This window comes from Amblyomma americanum, chromosome 7, assembly GCF_052857255.1.
Source record: "Amblyomma americanum isolate KBUSLIRL-KWMA chromosome 7, ASM5285725v1, whole genome shotgun sequence".
Lineage (NCBI taxonomy): Eukaryota > Metazoa > Arthropoda > Arachnida > Ixodida > Ixodidae > Amblyomma > Amblyomma americanum.
Window position 1 is genome coordinate 95,310,522 of NC_135503.1, and position 14,371 is coordinate 95,324,892.

General features: G+C 47.9%; 1 protein-coding gene across 1 annotated transcript in view; it reads left to right on the forward strand.

Annotated features, from left to right (window-relative positions):
• The first annotated feature begins 6,372 nt into the window (after positions 1–6,372).
• The window catches only part of LOC144099423 (N-acetylglucosamine-6-sulfatase-like), a 52,341-nt gene continuing 44,342 nt past the window's right edge, over positions 6,373–14,371 (forward strand). Inside the window, exons 1-2 of the mRNA XM_077632717.1 lie at positions 6,373–6,576; positions 12,883–12,942. Of these exons, the coding sequence (XP_077488843.1) occupies positions 6,451–6,576; positions 12,883–12,942 (186 nt within the window). The 5' untranslated portion in view covers positions 6,373–6,450. The remainder of the gene's footprint in view (positions 6,577–12,882; positions 12,943–14,371) is intronic.

Below are 14,371 nucleotides of genomic sequence, written 5' to 3' on the forward strand. Positions count from 1 at the left end.
TGCGTAGACTGCCAACGTCGTAAATCAACCCCTGAAAAACCAGCCGGTCAACTCCACCCTCTTCAAGTGCCAAAGACACCTTTCAAGCAAATTGGCATGTACCTCCTGTGACCATTTCCGACGTCTACTGCCGGGAATAAATGGATAATTGTCGCCACCGATTATCTAACTCGCTACGCGGAGACAAAGGCTCTGCCCAGGGGTACCGCCGCCAAAGCAGCTCGGTTCTTCGTTGAGAACATTGTCCTCAGGCATGGCGCTCCGGCACTCATAACTAACCGAGGAACTGCCCTTACGGCCGAGCTTTTGGAAACCGTTCTCCGCCTCAGTGGTACCAGTCATTGTAAAGCGACGGCCTATCACCCCCAAACCAATGGATTGACGAACGCCTCAATAAGACAATCGCAGACATGCTCTGTATGTACGTGGACGTCGACCACAAGAATTGGGACTAAATTCTTCCCTACGTCACGTTCGCCTACGATACGGCACAACAAGACATCACTCGCATGACGCCTTTCAGCCTTCTTGTTGGCCTACCAGTGACAACTATGCTAGATGCCATGCTGCTCTCGAATGACGACGGCGACGATGTCGATCAGGACGCCGAGGAATTCGCACAGCGCGCAGAGGAAGCTCTCCAACTAGCGCGTGTGCGCATCAGAACTCAGCAGGAGGCTGACGCAAGACGCTACTATCTTCGCCACAGACATGTCATGTATGAACCTGGCGACAAAGTGTGGGTCTGGACGCCTATTCGCCGTCGTGGACTGTCCGAAAAATTATTACGGCGGTACTTCGGGCCCTATGTTGTGCTGCGACGTTTAACCGACGTCACGTATGAGGTGGTGCCGGACGGGTTATCGACATCCAAGCGACGCCAGCAACAAGTCGACGTCGTCCATGTTGTACGTATGAAGCCATACTACTCGGACCGATCCTGACGTCCTACTTCCTTTTGTTACCATCGAGACGATACTTCCTGAGGAGGAGGGCAAATGCCGCATGCAAGAAGACGCCAAAGATGAAGACTTGGTCTACGAGCGCGAGGCAAGAAGAAGAAGCTGAAGTGCGCAGGGACTTTTTCTGGTTAACCAGTAAACCGTTTTACCTTCAGCTCTCCTCGGGGTTCTACCGAGTCCTGACAATATTTTTAAAACGAATTTTTTTCGTTTCTTTTGCGAACTGCTTCCTGGTCTGGCAACCTCTGATCGCTGACGTCACGAGCGCATACACGCCACGCGTCGTCTGCTGCAAGCTGTTGAGGTGTTTGCATGCACACCGTAGACAGCGGTCGCTCGAAAATTTTTTTTTCTTTTAGCCTAGCGAAATAAAATGCATTTTTCGTGTTCTCTTTTGGGAAGCCTTCAACTAAGTACGCCAGCTGAGTGATCCTTGGGAAAGCGGACTTGCTCGTGGCGGCCGCTTTCCGATTGATGAGGAAAGAGAAATCGATGGACCCCTGCTTTATTATTACGCTTAGAAGCATGCTGATCGTATGTTATGAGTGTGGTCTCTTTTGAGCAGTCAAGTGGTCCCGTATGTGAAGAGCGACACGTGCCGTGCATGCCTTCGCCGATGTACGCCGTGATAGCCGCGACGTTTTGTAGCTAGCTACCAAGGTCTTGTCCGCTATTCATCGCTCGATAATTAAACTCAAATTATCGAAAAAGGTGCACTACAGTAACCTTTAGGCACGAAAGTAGCAGAGAAAAGTGCCGAGTGCGACGACTTCCTCGCTGCATGTACGCGTTTGTAAGTCGAACATACATTTCCTTCGACTCATGGAACCTTTTTGCAGGAACCATCCGCTTGCAAAACGCTACGCGAATCGAATGCTTTTTCTGTCAGCACCGATGAATAGTCGCCGCGGTCTAAATGAGTGCTTGAAAATAATAGTACATCATTTAGCGTTTACTGTGCGTGCGCATTGGGCCCCAAGAGTGCGACGATTACGACAACTGAAGCCCCGCGCTGAGGTTGTTTACATGGCTGTGCGCAAAGAGTACAGCTCGTTTGCGCGGCATAAAACGCCAGGTGGGTTATCCTTATATTAAATTTTACGTACTCTTGCTCACAAATTGCACTTTTACTACGCACCATGATAACACTGTAATAAGCGGCAATGATGCTATATCACCTGCTTGGGAAACGCTCGCGTATGATGCCGGCGCTTTCCGCTTATTGTATCTGCTTTCTCTTATGTCACCAAAATTTAATTTTGAGATCAGTTTAGCTAAAAATACATTCGGACATTACTTTAATTAATGAAAACAATCAGATTTGTTGTCCACAGTCGACGCCGACGGCTGCTGCCGGCTGCCTTCTGCACATGCTATGCAGACCAGGTCAAATATATCGGCACTTCCCCCTTATTGTACTCGCGTCCTGCGATGTAGGCAGTCGTCGCTTTCAGGGCACTGTAGCCAAAACTACGCTCGACAGCTATTTGCAGGCGCTTAAACTTGCGAATTCGCTCTCCACAATCGCTGAAATCGCACACACGAATCCTGCGTACTCGCTAGGCCTCGTCTTGAAAGGGGCCGGCGGTCCACCATCAACCGAAATCAAGAATATTGCAAAAGTTCCTCACTGATTAGCACCAAAGTGTGATGATATGCAGCCGCTCGTTTCGCTTTTTTCGATACGAATAAGGTACACAAGCGCAGTTTTTCTGGCCGTCACCTCACCGGGCGTGAAGATTTCATTCGGCCTGTGCTGCACAAGCAGAGGCGACGGCGGCGAGCGGCACCGTCGTGGAGCGTTTTCTGCCCCTGTCGCTTGCCTCGCCGATCGGTTCTATGCGCAGGCACCGAATGAAAATACATCTTCGCTGGTGCACGTACATCGCGTATGTCGCCGTGGATAGCATGAGGTCCAATAAGTTTTAAAATTCTCAAGTTTATGGAATGTCATACCAACTAGCCCCCTACCTCTCTATTCTAGTTCCCACTAAGCTGACTCTTTAACATTACTACGATACGCAATTGTTGATCTTGCTGGCGTCGTTGTCGGTCTAGTGTGACAGACCACTGCGTCTGCGACGGCATTTGTGTACCGATCAGCCCACCGAACGTCGATCGCCGTCTCATCGGCCTATAGTGTGACCGGACCCTACATATACCGAAGAAAAACTGCGTTACTGTTGTTATCGCTTTTGCGGTACCAGAGTCATTCATATAAGGGGGATGACTACTACTTCGATCACCCGCGAAAGTACAGGGGGGAATTAGACCTCGCTGCGCATACTGCAGCAACGAGAGCAGACGACGTTGCTCCGCGCATGTGCTACTGACGCCACGAGAGCTTTCAATATGGCGGTCGCTGCCGGTGGGAGTCTCCTGGTCTCAATTTTGATCGTATTTTTTGGAAAATACAGCGCGTCCAGGGCAGCCAAATTTCGAAAATTGAACCATAAGCTCTTGCATCAGTTACTGAAGCAGAAAACTGCAATATGAAGAAAGACCATGCATGACATGGCCCCTTTAAGGACCAGCGGTTATCTTTCCTTGGCATCACATGCCCTGCCCAAGCCCATTTCTTCCTTTTGATTTCGACTAGGATATAATTAATCCGCGTTTATTCCTTGACCCAATCTGCCCGCTTCCGGTCTCTTAACGTTTTACCTATCATTTTCTTTACAAGGCTCACTGCGTTGTCCTTAACTTAAGCTGAACCCTTTTCATTAGCCTCCACGTTTCTGCCCTGTAGGTGAGTACCGGTAAGATACAGCAGCTGTACACTTTACTATTGAGGGATATTGGTAAACTGCAAACCATGATCTGAGCGAACCTGACATTCACTTGAAATAAATACGTCTGCAATCACTAGCCCTGCATCAAACTAACGCCGATAGAAACTCCACAAGCTGCTGCGTAGGCCGGGCAAGTTGAGGGTGCGAGTTCAGATGAAGAGCCACGATTGTTTTTCTTGAGTAAAGTTATTCAGATTTAATTCACTCCAGGAGGCTGGGGACCTCAGGTAGCCTATATTTCTATCGTTACTCTCCTGCCGATCGAGAAGACTATTTTTATAGGTCGGCCTCTGAGTCACACGCCGATCATAGAGGTCTCTAATAACGGACTCATCGGCCTCTTTGAGAGTATGCAGTGCTGCGTCAAATTGTCTTTGAACGAAAAAGGAGCGCTCTGAGAATCAAAATCAGCGATGACGGAAGCTAGCGATGTGCGTTTATTCCCTGCAGAGACGCACTTAAATGTCGCAGATGAGCATTATATACGATGAGAACATTCAGGACTGATGCCGCTGGCAACGCTCCATGTTGTCCGACGTAGATGTATTCACTCAGTCACGTCAATCAACTGAGGCCCGAACATGAACCGTAACAATGCGCGTGTAGTAAGTCATAAAGAAATCATGCAGGCCGCCTATACTGTCACGACATTCTCACCAATTCTTAATTCTTTGGATGCGGTTTCTCGTATTCGCGCAAAATCGAGTAATAGGATTTCTTGCCTCCACTATTTCCCCTATTGTAGTATTTATACTTCTGGTTGTTAAACTTTTCTTCGTGGTATATTTACGGCTACTTAGCATTCCAGTCAAAATGAGCATGTTTAGAACTTACGGTCGACTGATTGTTATTCACTCATTGCATTGAATTTGAATTCGAAAACTACCGACAATGTACTGCACTGTTCCAAGATTTCCATTTCTAGTCTGCATTTTGATCGCATCTATCTCCGTTCAGTGCATCGTCGTAGACAGGGCAGGCGGTCGTATGGAAATTATTCTCGCGTAGACATTCAGATTGTGCACTCAGAGGTCCGTATCAAGTATTGTAGGATAGGGGCGCCCAAAAGCTGGCCGCCTGCACGGAAATCGAAACCGATATAAGAGAAGGGTTCCTCCCCCGAGATAGCGACTATGAGACCACTTATTCGCTTCTGCCACGGTGTTTACCGACAAGTTCTTATCATCTGGGGCGCCACCGATACGGGCACTGAGGCGAGCACATGTCTCTCGCACACATCCATCCGTGCGTGCCTGATCCGTGCCGGCTTTCCAAGAAAGGTGGGTGCTTAATTTGATTGCAGCGCATGAGCAGTGCCGTTTTTGCAGAAAAGCGCAAATATTATGTGACAAACGTCACGCGACACTAGCCTCCTTCGGCATGAGTTCCGCCGTGTTACTTTCTCTGAAAGAGATGAGTGCCGAAGCCGCAAAGTCGCTATCATGTCCGTTGGTCACCGATTGACTATCGCCGCTTAGGAGACCGGAATGAAGAAACGTGATCGAGTAAAAGCAGTGTTCACGCCTGCCGTAATTCGAGGTCTTATAAGCATAAAAAAACTTATTCCCGCTTACTCATCTTTTCTTTCTGATGCCATCAAGATTACAAAATGTAGGTACTATGAAGGTACAATCACAGAGAGTATTTCGACTGAAAGCAAAGACTGCACTACATTTCAAGGGAGCATATCACTCTGTGTTTAGTATTGTCGCTTAAGACTTTCACTGTGCATTTTTCAGTGGCTTGTTCATTCAGGACTTTGTCCAGTGTGTTAAGAGAACGAAATGAAGAGCTTGTGTTTGGCCGTTAAAATTGTTCATCTCGTGACTAATGCATTTTATATGAAGCTAAGAAAGCAGAAGAGCGGCCTTATTTATGGCGTTATGGTAACATGTAGTATACTTGTGGTTGGAAATCCACGAAGCAGCATCCAAAGGCATGAGTCACGATATTTAGCGCTCAGAATGGCGGGTACAAGATAATCTACTAAGAGCATCGATTGCCAACTTCTTTCGTTTTCTAATATTTTCCCCTTCAAATTCATAAAATGTAAAGCGTTGAAGATTTTGCAACTTTAGAATCAGCCCCGCTCCCGACGTGGAAAAGCCGCTTGAAAGCCCGAAGCTAAATGCAGTAGAAAAGACCATTCCCAGGAAAGAACCGTATATGGAGAGGTCACAGGAAGAAAACATCTCTAGCGAGCGAAAGAGAGGGGCAATTATGATAAATACAGAGAGAGAAGATGGCAGGTACTCTCTGGTGGCTGCGAAAGTTAACAGTTCACCGTCCTGTACATTATATTAAGGCCACAGTACATTACCACGTTACTGGGACCTGTTGACAAAATTTCGCAGTGTGTTTGCAGGTACTTGCAATGTATGTTAATTTCCTGATAGACAAACCGTCATGCCACATCGGAAGCCTGCTTCCTTGAGCTGCCAGTAGAAAGCATAAATCAGTTCATTGCTGGCGCCTTGGCGCGGATATCCAGCGGATATCGCTAATCGCCACTGCAGGAAGAGAAATTTGTTAGAAAACACTCTATAGCATCACCAGATTTGCGCATACAGCCCAGGTTCAATGGAGGTGACGTTGTCTTTCATCGATTCACCAGCCTCTTTCAGAGCCGAGACCTTCAACTAGCAGCCAGCGCCTGCAAGCCATCGTTTGCTCCGGTGTCACAGTGCGCACTCGTGATGGCGCACTGCCTACTGATCCCGCTAGTTGCCATTATCGCCGCATCCACCATCCATGCGCAGGCAGGGAAGCCTAATATGGTGTTCTTCCTGACGGATGATTTAGATTTGGAATTGGGAAGTATGGTGAGCATCGCATAATATTTTTCTAAATTTGTTCTTTAGAAAAGAGTTTGAAGTGCGTATTCACAAAACGGAAAAATTTACACGCCATGGCAGACAGTTCAAAATGGGCCACGCCGTATATTGAATCCATTGCGCAAATGGTGACATAATTCAGGCGTGATTTATGTTATTATGGCTGAAGAAGTAAACAATAGCAGTAGAGTGGTCCAGAAGCGTAAAGCGGTCAGAATAAGGTCTAAATATGTACACCGATGTGTGAATGACCGTACGCTAATTTAGAGGGCGCCGTAGCACCTAGGAGACACCTTCTGTTTCTTCCCTTTAGATTTCAGCGTAAATCTGCTTGTGTAAGAACCGAGATACATACCGATATACCAGCAGAAGATGATAGACGAAATGCACAAATTAGATATGGGCCACAATGAACACTGTACTAGCCAACGGTGCACAACCTTCTTAAAATTATTCCACTTCATTTTTCTCTTAAGTACATCCACTTACTAGGACGTTTTTGTGAACGGAGGCTTCGAATGCGGACTGCTCGTAAAAGAATACAGAAGTTGAGCTTTCGGCGCACGTTAAAAGGAACTTAAAAGCTCGAAGGCAGCATGGAGTAAGAATGAAAAAACCACAGAGCTAAAGTCTGTAATTCCTTCTCCATATGCTCTCTGTGAGCGTTGTTAGCAGGAAATTTTTTTTCTGCGTATCGTTGTCCTTAAAGGGGCCAATTAAGACAGCCTATTTTCACGTATACCATGCTTATCGCATTTAATTACCGACAGATTAAATTACGATTTCCCCAATTTTCAGTTGATTCTGTGAGGTAAAAATTTTTTAAACGAATTTTTTTCGTTTCTTTTGCGAACTGCTTGCTAGTCTGGCAACCTCTGATCGCTGACGTCACGAGCGCATACACGCCACGCGTCGTCTGCTGCGAGGTGTTGAGGTGCTTGCATGCACACCGCAGACAGCGGTCGCTCGAAAACGTTTGTTCTTTTCGCCTAGCGAAATAAAATGCATTTTCCGTGTTCTCTTTTGGGAAGCCTTCAACTTAGTACGCGAGCTGAGTGACCCTTGGGAAAGCGGACTTGCTCGCGGCGCCCACTTTCAGATTGTTGAGGAAACAGAAATCGATGGACCCCTGCTTTATTATTTACGCCTAGAAGCATGCTGTTCGTATGTTATGAGTGTGGTCTCTTTTGAGCAGTCAAGTGCTCCCGTATGTGAAAAGCGGCACGTGCCGTGCATGCCTTCGCCGATGTGCGCCGTGAAAGCCGCGGCGTTTTGTAGCTAGCTACCAAGCTCTTGTCCGCTATTCATCGGCTCGATAATTAAACTCAAATTATCAAAAGGTGCAATAGAGTATCCTTGAGGCACGAAAGGAGCAGACAAAAGTACCGAGTGCGATGACTTCTGCGCTGCATGTGCGCGTTTGTAAGTCGAACATACATTTCCTTCGACTAATAGAACCTTTTTGTAGGAACCAATTAAGCCGCTTGCAAAACCCTACGTGACTCAAATGCTTTCCCGGTCCGCACCGATGAAGTCGCCGCCGTCTAAATGAGTGCTTCGAAATAATAGTACAACATTTTGCTGTGCGTGCGCATTGTGCCCCAGAAGTGCGACGATTATCAAAACTGCAGCCCCTCGCTGAGGTTGTTTACATGGCTGTGCGCAAACAGTACTACTCGTTTGCGTGGCTTTAAACCCCAGGTGGGTTATCCTTATCTTAAATATTACGTAATCTTGCTCACAAATTGCACTTTTACTTATTTACACACCATGATAACACTGCAATAACCGCTGATGATGCTATATCGCCTGCTTGGGAAACGCTTCCCGTAGGATACCGGCGCCTTCCGCTAATTATATCTGCTTTCTCTTATGCAATCAAAATTTAATTTGAGATCTGTTTAGCTAAAAATACGTTCGGACATTACTTGAATCAATGAAAACAACCAGAAGCCGCCGCGGTGGCTGAGTGGTTATGGCGCTCGGCTGCTGGCCCGAAAGACGCGGGTTCGATCCCGGCCGTGGCGGTCGAATTTCGATGGAGGCGAAATTTTAGAGGCCCGTGTACTGTGCGATGTCAGTGCACGTTAAAGAACCCCAGGTGGTCGAAATTCCCGGAACCCTTCACTACGGCGTCTCTCATAGCCTGAGTCGCTTTGGGACGTTAAACCCCCATAATCCAAACCGAAAACAACCAGATTTGTTGTCCACAGTCGACGCCGATGGCTGCTGCCGGCTGCCTTCTGCACATGCATGCTATGCAGACCGGGTCACATATATCGGCACTTGCCCCTTATTGTACTCGCGTCCTGTGAGTTGTCGCTTTGATGGCACTGTAGCCAAAACTACCCTCGACAGCTATTTGCAGGCGCTAAAACTTGCGTATTCGCTCTCCGCAATCGCCGAAATTGCACACACGAATCCTCCGTACTCTCTAGGCCTCGTCTCGAAAGGGGCCGGCGGTCCACCGTCAACCGAAATCCAAGAATATAACAAAAGTTCCTCACTGATTAGTAACAAAGCGTAAAGATATGGTATGTATCCGCTTCTTTCGCTTTTTTTCAACACGGATAAAGTACACAACTGCAGTTTTTCCAAGGTAGATGTACACTGGTAGCGAAGGCTCCATAGACGCCCATTGGTCCAAAAAATGGCGGCTCGTGGGCACTCCAGCGCCCCCTGGATTTTGGGGGGCAAACTACGCAAACGTGACGTAAATGACGTCACGCATACGTATGCTTTTGGCGCGAATTATAAAGCGGTCTTTCTGTAGAATCCGCGTTTTCGAGCCCGTACCTCTCGAAGGTTGCTGCCTTTCAGCGCGCCCCAACCTTTGCCAGTCAAATGTGCTCGAGTTCCTGCTAGTTATGGCCTTGTTAATGTGCAATTGGGAACGCAATGAAAGTGACTGGTAAAGGAGGGGCAGCATAGAAGCAGCAACACTTCCAGACACTGGCGAAGCATGCATGATTCGTAGTGCAAATACTGGTGCTAGTACTTTTGAGAGCTTTTGAGTACAGCAAGGTATGATGCAAGGTATGATGCACAAAGCACTGGCTCAAGTGCACAGTTCGCAATAGAGTGTACGGCAAGTATGGTTTTCATAGTTTCATATTCATTGTTTATTGCAGCAACCAAACAAATACAGTCACAAAGGACACCCTTGCTCGAGTAGGCAAAGCATCGTGTCGCAGCCTTCCTGACGGCAGATACACAGATGGTTCGAAGTGCCTCGAGCAAATCCTGAGTTCTCGTACCTGCGACGGTGCCTTCTTCTCCAGGCTGACGTTGCGGCAGGACTGCGCCCACGCTCGGAACCTGGACGTGATGCAACATGCACGTTAGATACAACTGTGCCAAAAGGAATGCGCATACTCGAAACGCCAATGCGTCATTATTCCTGTCACTGCTAACTGCAGTAAATTATACTTGCATTACATCTGAACTATGGTAGTAAATGCTCGCGCCAAGCTCTCTGCGCCCCAGAGTGCGGTAACGCTCATCCTCATGCCACGCGGCTAGCTGCTTTTCTAAGCTCAACGAGTGACGAGAGTGAAGTGCATTTAAAATTACCCTGACAGTCATGTATATGTAGGACAGCAATACCAAGGCAGGCAATAACTCCTGCTGAGCGAATCCAGTTAAAGCCTCCTCAAAGCCGCGCACATACACGAGGCTGAGTTTCGATGCTCCCAGCTGCGAGGGGATCCTCAAATTGGCTTCATGGTTTTGCAGAACTAAACAATGTCGTACTCAGAGCTGTCAGGTAGCAAACTTTGTTCTAAATGGGCCTCCCGGTCAGTAGCGTGCACGTGGTTGCTCCTGAGAGCCCGGTGTGAAGTTCACGTTGGTGATAGTCAGCTGCATGAAACTCACTATAAATTAGAAAAATGTGGGCCTCTTTTGCACACCTCAGCACTGAAAGTGTGTGCCCTGCAGTGTAGTACATAAATATCCCCGAAAGCATGAAGCCAAGTACGCACGAACGGGTTACAGCTATGAAACACGAGCAAACAGCCCGGCGAAACCATATCGAACCTATCGCGCATACCTAGAGCAGACGACACTGTCAAGAGCTCACCTGTGAAAGTCCAGCGGGAATCGGTGTAGCGTGACACCAATGGTACTATCCACGCTGTCACAGTGTACCACGGAGCATCGTTTCTTCACATGCCGCAAGCTCATCTTGAAATGAAGCGCTAAGCGCTTCAAAAGAAGAGCGCGAAGCGTGCAAAGACGGAAAAAGACTTCGCACTGGCCGCACGCCGAAGGAAACGACAAAACCGAGAAAACTGCCGCAGCGGTGCAGCGGGGTGCAAATCTTACCGAACGGTGACAAAGAAGCGACGTGCAAGGACGACGAAAACTTCGCAAAAGGAGCATTTCGAGACCGGCGAGCTAAATTTATACGCTTTACCAGGCGCGCCATCGCAGACAGCTGGCGATAAGAAATCGCTTCGTAAGCCACCGCCACTGTGGCCGGGTTAGCCGGGTATCGAAACAAGGCCTGCAAAGACGCGCTGTAATGCACCGCACACTCATGAATAGGGGGCAGGTCAAGAGTGTTGCAAAAATACAAAATTTGCCAGGTTTTAATAAAATGACTTACCTCTTTCATAAAACAAGGTGCTAATATATTTTTTCTTTTCTATTGGCAGATTACATTCCAATTTTGTAGCTTTATTATTTCTTTATATGAGTGTTTTGCCCCCCATCCTCTGGTTGTGCTGCAGTCGCGCTAAACCACTTTTCGGCCCAGCCTTCGCCAAACCTTGCCTTCGCCACCACTTTAAATCCGCCTTGGTTTTTCCGGCCGCCGCCTCAACAGGCGTGCCGCTCGGCCGCACAAGCCCAGGCGACGGCGGTGAGCGGCACCGTCGTGCGGCGTTTTCTGCCCGTGTCGCTTGCCTCGCCGATCGGTTCTATGCGTAGGCACTGATTGAAAGGCACATCTTCGCACGCACATCGCGTATGTCGCCGTGGCTAGCATGAGGTCCAATAAGTTTTAAAATTCTTAGGTTTATAGAATGTCATACCAGCTAGTCCCCTACCACTCTTTTCTGGTTCCTTCTAAGGCGACTCTACGATACGCGATTGCTGATCGTGCTGGCGTCGTCGTCAGTCTAGCGTGACAAACCAGTGCGGCAGCGACAGCATTTGCGTTCCGATCAGCCCACCTACCGTCGATCGCCGTCGCATCGACCTACAGTGTGACCGGACCCTACCTATACCGAAGAAAAACTGCGTTACTGTTATCGCTTTTTCGGTACCAGTTATTCATATATGGGTGATGACTGCTACTTCGATCGCCCGCGAAAGTGCAGGGGGGAATTAGACTTCGCTGCGCACATTGCAGCATCGAGAGCAGACGACGTTGCTCTGTGCATGTGCTAGTGACGTCACGAGAGCTATCATAATGGCGGTCGCTGCCGGTGGAAGGAATCTCCCGGTCTCAATTTCGATCGTATTTTTTGGAAAATACAGCGCGTCTAGGGCAGCCAAATTTTTTAAATTGAATCATAAGCTCTTGCATTAGTTACTGAAGCAGAAAACTGCAATATATATGAAGAACGACTATGTCATGGCCTCCTCTGCGCAATGGCTGAATAGTCTCTTCTGGGAGCATGCCTTGATGTTTGCTGAGGTAATGGCGACTGTAGTTTTCGAATCGAGGCTGTGGATTCACCCCTGTCCCTTGGCCTGCATATTAAATTTTACACGCTTTGGCTGTCACTGTGCTTTTCAATGTTTGTCAAACCAAACAGCAACTTGCCCCGTATTACGATTTCTCACAAGGCTGTGATGCCGTCAGAGGCTACTGCATAAATATTGTGACTCATTTGGCTGCGTATATGAACAAAGTAACAAACTTGCTTAAAAAACACAGGGTGTGACCTTCACGTTACAGCCAGTTTGGAAGCGATAGGAGTTAAAGCATAGAAAACTTGTGCTCAAAACATTTTACTTTTCTTCATTTATTTACCTTCAGTGCCCGAAGGGCGTTATTCCAGGGGGGTGTATACAATGCGTATGTCAGGAAAGTAGACCAGAAGGCTCTTACTACCATGTGAGAAACCGCCCATTGGTGCAGAGATAGATTCTATAGAACACATATGCTTCAATATGCTGTGGTTTGAAACGCCTAAAGACTGGGAATCACAGCTGGTTCCAAAGCATTCTTGCCCAAATCTAGAGATATGTAAGCGCTGAATACATGGCGTGTACTTATTGTTTTATCGTGCCCGTTTTGATAAAGGAAATACAGTGGAGTGAAAGTAAACCTTCTCCTTCCAGAATCCACTGGTCAGGACACGCAAGCTGCTCGGAGACCAAGGGGTAACTTTCGCCAATGCGGTGAGTGAAAAGAAGGGATGGCCGCCGTGGTTGAATGGTTGGGGCACCCGATTAATGCCGCTCATTTGGTGCACGCTTTTCATGCTGGACCACTTCTGTTAGGCTTGCGGTCCATGGCGAATTCGTATCTAATGCCCTCGCTAACCCAGATGTGCTTCAACGCATATGTGCAAACAGAAGCATTTACAAGGATTTGCATACACGCCTCAAGGCGACATCGCCATGGGGTCCTCGTTATTCGATTTAAATGATGTCTAGACGCGATTTCCGAAGGAAAAAGTATGATTATCAACCGCCTTAGGCAGTTATATCATACAATATTGTGAGACTAAGAATTACCGGAGACGCTTCGCTTAACTCCTAGTAGCAGTAATTGCAGCTTTGTGTCAAGACGAAGACGGTAGATAACTGCACATATTAAGCGTTGAAGACGATCTTCGTGTACAGTGTTTATACTCGTTCTCTCCCACCCCCTCCCACACGAAAGCGACAAGTGCGGTCGCAGGTCGTAGTGATAAAGGGCGGCGGGTAAAGGGTCTTAAGAGTGTCGTGTGCACTATCTCAGTGCAGCGACAGCGACGCTCATGAAAAGTTGAGGCAGAGGCGACACGATAGTTCAGCCGGGCCATTTTTAGCAGCAAGCTCTATAAGTGCGATAAAGCGGCTAAGGATTTTTCGAGTGTCCGTAGAAGACCTTCATCGCTAGGAGGGAAAGACGCTGCACGGCGGGTCAAGTTAATTTCGTTTCCGAGAGGCGTGCCCGACTTCGGTATCAAGACGCGTAAGTGCAGTGAGCAATACAGGAGGCATATTGCTCGTGGGAGGGGCTGTAGAGATCGGGAGAACAGAAACGACAATTGCCTCCAGCATGAAATTAGGAGGGCGGTAATGAGCAAGAAAAAAACAGAGGATAGCTGGTTCCTTTTTGGAATGCAGCATTGTAAGCAAATATAACAAATGGGCCACGGAGTCCCAGCTGGTGCCGTTGGAGAAAATGTGTGTGGACAGCGTATAGGCAAACGTGCGATGAAATCGTTCTGTAAGGTCATCGCTTTGGGGGTAATAGGCGAAATTAGATTAGTGAAGCATGCGCGAGGCATGAACTTCGGCCGGGATGTTGAAGAGGAAAAATTTACTACGGACACGACGAAGGACCCGACGGCCTCTGTGGCGCAGAGGTAGGGCGTGGAATAAATGGGAGGTTTTTGAAGTGAAACCAGAGGGAAGAGCAACTGTTTGAGCATACTTGGTTAGGTGATCGACGGTATAGTAGCAGTCCAGTTGTTTCCCGCTCGAGCCGAAGGTATGGGGTACACAGAGATAGATTCTAAAGGCTTCGAAAAGAAAAGACAAGACAGGGGTTGTTCGAGGCCCGCAAAAGGAACGTCCACCGTTTTCGTCGTTGAGAGGAGTTACAAGGCGTAACATA